Here is a 7,717-nt window from a genome sequence, read left to right as displayed (position 1 = left end):
GCAAAATTATTCAGCCCCTTTACTTTCAGTGCAGCAAACTCTCTCCAGAAGTTCAGTGAGGATATCTGAATGATCCAATGTTGACCTAAATGACTAATGATGATAAATACAATCCACCTGTGTGTAATCAAGTCTCCGTATAAATGCACCTGCACTGTGATAGTCTCAGAGGTCCGTTAAAAGCGCAGAGAACATCATGAAGAACAAGGAACACACCAGGCAGGTCCGAGATACTGTTGTGAAGAAGTTTAAAGCCGGATTTGGATACAAAAAGATTTCCCAAGCTTTAAACATCCCAAGGAGCACTGTGCAAGCGATAATATTGAAATGGAAGGAGTATCAGACCACTGCAAATCTACCAAGACCTGGCCGTCCCTCTAAACTTTCAGCTCATACAAGAAGAAGACTGATCAGAGATGCAGCCAAGAGGCCCATGATCACTCTGGATGAACTGCAGAGATCTACAGCTGAGGTGGGAGACTCTGTCCATAGGACAACAATCAGTCGTATATTGCACAAATCTGGCCTTTATGGAAGAGTGGCAAGAAGAAAGCCATTTCTTAAAGATATCCATAAAAAGTGTTGTTTAAAGTTTGCCACAAGCCACCTGGGAGACACACCAAACATGTGGAAGAAGGTGCTCTGGTCAGATGAAACCAAAATGTAACTTTTTGGCAACAATGCAAAACGTTATGTTTGGTGTAAAAGCAACACAGCTCATCACCCTGAACACACCATCCCCACTGTCAAACATGGTGGTGGCAGCATCATGGTTTGGGCCTGCTTTTCTTCAGCAGGGACAGGGAAGATGGTTAAAATTGATGGGAAGATGGATGGAGCCAAATACAGGACCATTCTGGAAGAAAACCTGATGGAGTCTGCAAAAGACCTGAGACTGGGATGGAGATTTGTCTTCCAACAAGACAATGATCCAAAACATAAAGCAAAATCTACAATGGAATGGTTCAAAAATAAAACTATCTAGGTGTTAGAATGGCCAAGTCAAAGTCCAGACCTGAATCCAATCGAGAATCTGTGGAAAGAACTGAAAACTGCTGTTCACAAATGCTCTCCATCCAACCTCACTGAGCTCGAGCTGTTTTGCAAGGAGGAATGGGAAAAAAATTCGGTCTCTCGATGTGCAAAACTGATAGAGACATACCCCAAGCGACTTACAGCTGTAATCGCAGCAAAAGGTGGCGCTACAAAGTATTAACTTAAGGGGGCTGAATAATTTTGCACGCCCAATTTTTCAGTTTTTGATTTGTTAAAAAAGTTTGAAATATCCAATAAATGTCGTTCCACTTCATGATTGTGTCCCACTTGTTGATTCTTCACAAAAAAATACAGTTTTATATCTTTATGTTTGAAGCCTGAAATGTGGCAAAAGGTCGCAAAGTTCAAGGGGGCCGAATACTTTCGCAAGTCACTGTATAGAGTGAAATTCAGTAGCTTGAGCCAGTTTAAGATTTGGTTTCTGATGAGTTGAGGCCTCAGAATACTGTGTCCTTTGATCTGGGTAACAGGGTTATGGGAAACAGTTTAATATTTCAACTGTTTGAACTAATGTGTAAGCTATTAAGCAGGCTAATCACGTTATGATTATAAGCAAAAACATGTGAAGACACTGCAGTTTGCACAGTGTGGACGCTTGAGAGCTCTGTGGCACCAACACCAAACTGGTGTGCGAGTGGCGCGTGCAAGCCTTTTAGTCACTGCAAAGAAAAATAAAGCAAATAAGAAAATCTGCTCCCCTTACAAAATATTTAATTTTCTTTGAATGTATTCGTTGAATGTGTGTTTACTGTAGTAAGTAGAAACAGGCATTTCATTATTCTAATGTTGAGAGACTGTAGCTGTGCTGGCACATTTCAAATCTCACCCCAAAATGACACACGCCTTCATTGAACCGACGGGCGAAGAGGTCAACATGAACCAATGGCATAGAGCTCAACATTGCACAAGTGTAGGTTCGTCCCTTCCGATGTAAGATGATACATTTGCAAAACAAAACCAACTTCTACCACGCTATCGTAACTTAAATAAAGTTGTCATACTATGATCTCCGTTTTCAGTTTCAAAACAAGCCAAAGTAGAGTCCACTATTTGTGGAGGACCCTTTTCGATTCCAATGGCAGGCAAGTGCACTACAATAGAGACCATTATATTTTATTATCAGCGGTATTTTAGACACACAGCCAAACCTAAATATGACTCTGCAGATAGAGCTAAAAGCATTAGGTTTGTACGTTTGTGTTGATTTTAATCTCTTCTGTGTCATCCTACTCATATCTCGTGCACAGACAACGCTAAACTGAGGGAACTCGTTTCAAAGTGCATCAGGGCACTGGAAATGGCATATTGCCCTTACAGACGGTTCCTGGTCGATGCCGCAATATCGACAGCAGAGAGCGCTATAATCAAAGGTAATATCTTAGATATTACTGACTAACGTCACCTTTCCACTATCATCAGCTGCACATTTGACATTTTACTCTAATTGAAGTCAAATGAATTTCCACATGGAATGTATGTGTGTGTTTGTGTGTGTAATAGGTTGGAATGTCTAGTGAACAGAACAGCAACACAGAGAGCCATAGCTCCAGTTCTCTGCTGCCAATGACTGGAACGATCAGCAAAATTCTCTGAAGCTGGAGACTCATATCTCCCTCATTAACTTTAAGCACCAGCTGTCAGAGCAGCTCACAGATCACTGCACCTGTACATAGCCCATCCAACTACCTCATCCCCATACTGTTATTTATTTTGCTCCTTTGCACCCGGTATCTCTACTTGCACACTCATCTTTTGCACATCTATCACTCCAGTGTTTATTGCTATATTGTAATTATTTCACACTATGGCCTATTTATTGCCTGTTCTCCCTTATCTTACCTAATTTGCACACACTGTATATAGACCTTTTCTATTGTTTTATTGACTGTATGTTTGTTTATTCCATGTGTAACTCTGTGTTGTTGTTTGTGTCACACTGCTTTGCTTTATCTTGGGCAGGTCGCAGTTGTAAATGAGAACTTGTTCTCAACTAACCTACCTGGTTAAATAAAGGTGATATATATATATATATATATATATATATATATATATATTTTTTTTTTAAATAGGGACACAGGAATTTGACTGCCATTGCTGTTACATGGTGAGATTCTAGCCCTGTAGCCCTCTAAATCATACCTTCTAAATTACTTGTAAGACTGGTGAAACTAAACATATTGACCTGTCTATAACCATGATCTATAATAACCAGTCTAACCATGTCTGTCTGTCTGTCTGTCTGTCTGTCTGTCTGTCTGTCTGTCTGTCTGTCTGTCTGTCTGTCTGTCTGTCTGTCTGTCTGTCTGTCTGTCTGTCTGTCTGTCTGTCTGTCTGTCTGTCTGTCTGTCTGTCTGTCTGTCTCTGTCTCGCTCTCTCAATTCAAAGGGCTTTATTGGCAAGTGAATAGCAAGTGAAAAGTGAATAGATAATAAACAAAAGTGAAATAAACAATAAAACATTTTTACAGTAAAAAGTTCCAAAGGAATAGAGACATTTAAAATGTCATATTATGTCTATATACCGTGTTGTAACGATAATAGTTAAAGTACAAAAGGGGAAATGTGTTCTGTAGTGGCATTGAGGAGCTTCAAAACGTAGAATGAAAAACTTTTCTTTTTTTTTCAGAAGAAAGAGAAAATATTTGACTGGCTGGCTACACACTCCTTCCTCTGGCCAAACGTTACACCACGCCCACGGACAGTACGTTTAGTTTGACTCTTCAGGCTAAGAGTCAAATGTTCCAATACACTCTATTGTCTGTTTGCATTAAATAAAACCATATGATTTTAACGTTTTTGTAGCGTCATGTGTAAGTGACAATAAAACCTTTGTTTTTTATTTGTATCATTATTATTATTGTATTCGCATTGATGTGTTTCAACGTGTTTCATTGGAAACATGGAAATTATATGACTTTAACTTTACCACAGCCACAAATTATTTTGTTTTGTTTTAAATGAATTGAATTAATATAGCCAATTTTGACTTTGTGGCTGTGGTATCCAGTGGAAACTGATCGCGCTTGTCACGTGGTAAAAGTGTGCGTTTCTATCCGTTACTTCTGAAAACATGGAGGCTGTTGTGAGCGATTTGGTAGCTCCAGAAGACCTTTTGGTAAGTTTACGTTTTGTTATTGTCATGATTTAGAACATAGCTGTATTTTATGTAGACAATATGGTGTCTAAATACCCAGCTACAGTCGTTAATAGTTGATCAAACGTTTACAACAGTGTAGCTGTAGAAGTGAAACATATGCTAGCTAACGTTAGCCATATTGCTAGTAGCTAGCTGTGTCATTCCTTACACATCATCACTTACACCAGCTGCGTTCTGGTATGTTATTTTTCCCCCAACTACACAGTATACAGATATGTATGAAGCCTTTTGATGGATTTTTCAATCCAATGAAAAGTTTAAAAGCCAATTGTTGAGTACATTGCGTGTATCATATTGTATTGATGTTATCTGCTACTGTCCCATGTGAGTTGGCTTTTACACAACATGCATTACCATGACGCATTATGAGACTACATTACTGTAGCTACTGCACTGTCAACATCATTAAAAAAAAAGTGTTTCGTTATGACAGGAATGCAGCAAGTCTTGAGATGTAACACAGCAATTGAGTGTTTACTGTTACTGCCTTCTGTAAATTCAGCATAAAGACTATCAACACCCTGGCCTAACATATCACCCTTGCCAGTCAGTGTCTGAAACCACTGAAGGTACCCATATTTGTTCTGTTTTGACCATCCAGAAATTTGAGAAGAAGTACAATGCTGAGTTGGTGAAGGGGGGTGTGTCAAAGGAGACCAAGTTTGAATATGCATGGTGTCTGATCCGGAGCAAGTATTCTGACGACATTAAGAAAGGAATTGTTTTGTTGGAAGGTGGGTAGCCAACAGTATTTGTATACTCAGAAGACTGTCAGTAAGATATCCTTACAAATGTCTCTCTACATAGCTATGAATATGAGTGATTGGATTTCCAACTTATTTGAATGAAATGCTGACATAGTGCAATATGCATTGGCCTACATAACCTGCCTATAGTAATGTTTCCGGTACTGTTGCTCAATTTGTTTTATAGAGCTGGTTAACAAGGGATCAAAGGACGATGCCAGAGACTTCCTGTTTTACCTAGCTGTGGCCAACTACAGACTGAAGGTGATGTTCATTGTACTACTATATTACCCATAGGTTATAAGACAAAGCTCACTAGATAACTTATTTTCATGAAATAGATGACTCCGTCTCCCATCTCTTGAGTTAATTGCGGAAGATATCATAGCACCTCTTACTCAATTGTATCTCTATCTCTCTTTATTGCTCCATATCTCTTTATCGCTCCATATATGTATATATTTTTTATCATCACAGGATTATGAGAAAGGTTTGAAGTATATCCGCACTCTCCTGAAGAATGAACCGGGCAACAACCAGGCCTTGGAGCTGGAGAAGCTAATAGACAAGGCTCTAAAGAAAGGTGAGTGGGGAGGCCAAGGAACACCTATCAATGCTGGGTCTAATTTGTGTCATGTTCTCATATTCTTTCCTCTCTGATCACTGATCAGGCAGGACAGGTGTCGTGGCTGAATCAGAATTAGTTAGGTAACATTCATAAATAAGATGTTTTATTTACATAATAATGCTTATGTGAGATATTTGTCATTAGGATGTATTCTTTTGGATAATACTGTTGGCAGTTTGAAGTTATCCCTTCTCTGCTAGGGCTTAGTCACTAGGGGCCCAGAGAGGGGAGAGGTCAGGCATGTCTTCATATGTCAATGTATCTGTTAAACCATGTGATGCTATGAAGAATATCAGAAGGGGAGGAGGACAGAATGGAGGCTTGTCTTCTCTATGGGAATGTGTCTGTAACTATTGTATGTCCCCTCTGAGGTTGCACTTATCTTGGTCTAGTATATGACCTAAGAGCCTCACTGTCTCCGTGAGCTTGTCCAGGAGGGGTTGTATTTGAGATGGGAGTATCTAGAATTGACAAATGATATGCCATTGGATGAGGTAATGGTTTGGTAATATGTTGTACCAAGAACGAGAAGTAGAACCTCGTCTTAAGAGCGCAAACTGAATGATAATTTATAGCTCATGCTGTCTGGCTATGGGATACTCCTCTCCCAAGTAAAGTCTTCCTTTGTAATGTTCCTAAAATCTGTGTTTTGTCATGTGAGTTGAGATGGGTGTGTCTTGGCTATAAATTATACTAAGAACTGTTTTGTAAGGACTCTCAGAAAATTCATTTATAGACACTGAATTGATCTGAGAGTCACAGGGCTATGGTGAAGCTCATATAATTAAAGATGGACTTTATAATATAACTCTGACTTGTGTATGGTTTGCTCTCTCGATGTTTAGTAATACAGGAAATTTCCACGACACAGGATGGGTAGAAGCTGAATAGGTATAATTAATAAGGGCAATGTTCATGTTTTGACGGCACTTTTTTCCTACACAGATGGTTTGGTTGGCATGGCAATTGTCGGAGGAATCGGCCTGGGCGTGGCTGGATTAGCAGGCCTCATCGGATTGGCTGTGTCCAAGGGTCATGGTCCAAGGTCCTAATATGGAGTGGGGAGGGCCTTAGTTTTGCTAACACGCTTCAAAGAAAGACTGACATGCCCTCCTCAAACTTCTCCCCATAACAAATTCAAACTAAAGTTGGAAATGGCTGCCGTTCCCCAAGATGAGAAGACCGCCCGTGGATCTCCCAAAACATTTCACTCATATTGTCCATGGAACCATCTTTGGGGATTGATTTCTGAAAATAGCCTTCGATTCACTTAAATTGTCTTCATATTTTAAACAGGTTTTGATTCCAGTGAATTTGACATGTGTATATTCATAGAGGTTTAATGTGGCACTTTGTCTTCCATATTATAAATAAGTGTGATGGAACACGTTACTGAATGGCATCTCTTGACTTACTGACCTCAGTATGTTAGCATGCACCCTGAGCAGCCACTGAGTTAGCATCTAAGCATGTGGTGGACTATAATTAATTTCTTTGTAAGTGCAATTTAACTTCAATTATTGTTGTCTTTATTAATTTAGACAGAGAAAGCATTTGTATTTAGGGAAGTGTGTTGTGGTGTAGTGTCCAAGCTGGTAAGTGTGTAGTTGGTAAGAATTAGGCAGCTGTGATGTGAATCACTCATGTTGTCTTTTCTTAGGGATTGGGTAAAGATGAATACCACGACAGTGCACGAGAGTAAAACAGCCCTCGGGGAAAGGGCTTTCATTTGTCTTTAATTGACAGTGTAGCTGCAAGAAAACAACATGTAAAGATAACATTATTTATCCATAATATAACCTCATTTACTCAAGTTATCATAATGGCATGATACTAACAGATTTTGTTTTATGTATCAAAATACCAAGACGTTTCAGTGATTACATTTTTTTTCTCCAGTTTTGATTGTAAATAAAAACATTTTAATTAATTGTGTATGGTTTCTTAAAGTATGTGTCTGGAAGGCACTATTGGAGCTATTAAGATCAGTGTCCCCAAGCCTTGCAGATTTTCAGTGTTAGCAAACCACACATTTGAGTATCACTGTAGGACCGATGCTTTGTGGTTTTTAACTGTGACATGAATAAAGGGCATGGTATGTCATGAGTGAACAATTGTCAGAGCTGCTCTT

At 39.2% G+C, this 7,717-nt stretch overlaps 1 protein-coding gene across 1 annotated transcript; it reads left to right on the top strand.

Annotated features, from left to right (window-relative positions):
- Positions 1-4,033: 4,033 nt before the first annotated feature.
- fis1 (fission, mitochondrial 1) lies at positions 4,034-7,516 on the top strand. Its single transcript, XM_024434649.2, has 5 exons — positions 4,034-4,170; positions 4,814-4,946; positions 5,146-5,222; positions 5,436-5,541; positions 6,532-7,516. Exons 1-5 carry the CDS (start codon positions 4,126-4,128, stop codon positions 6,636-6,638), a joined length of 468 nt encoding a protein of 155 aa, XP_024290417.1. The 5' UTR covers positions 4,034-4,125; the 3' UTR covers positions 6,639-7,516.
- The last annotated feature ends 201 nt before the right edge of the window (positions 7,517-7,717 follow it).

Source organism: Oncorhynchus tshawytscha, linkage group LG10, assembly GCF_018296145.1.
Source record: "Oncorhynchus tshawytscha isolate Ot180627B linkage group LG10, Otsh_v2.0, whole genome shotgun sequence".
NCBI classification, from domain to species: Eukaryota; Metazoa; Chordata; class Actinopteri; order Salmoniformes; family Salmonidae; genus Oncorhynchus; species Oncorhynchus tshawytscha.
This window is presented reverse-complemented; position numbering and strand designations above follow the sequence as displayed.

Excerpts from the sequence above, each read along its gene's own strand:
- fis1 (XM_024434649.2), top strand. The coding sequence starts at position 4,126 with ATGGAGGCTGTTGTGAGCGATTTGGTAGCTCCAGAAGACCTTTTG. Across the intron at positions 5,223-5,435 it reads TGGCCAACTACAGACTGAAG|GATTATGAGAAAGGTTTGAA; the intron begins GTGATGTTCATT and ends TTATCATCACAG. Across the intron at positions 5,542-6,531 it reads AGACAAGGCTCTAAAGAAAG|ATGGTTTGGTTGGCATGGCA; the intron begins GTGAGTGGGGAG and ends TTTCCTACACAG.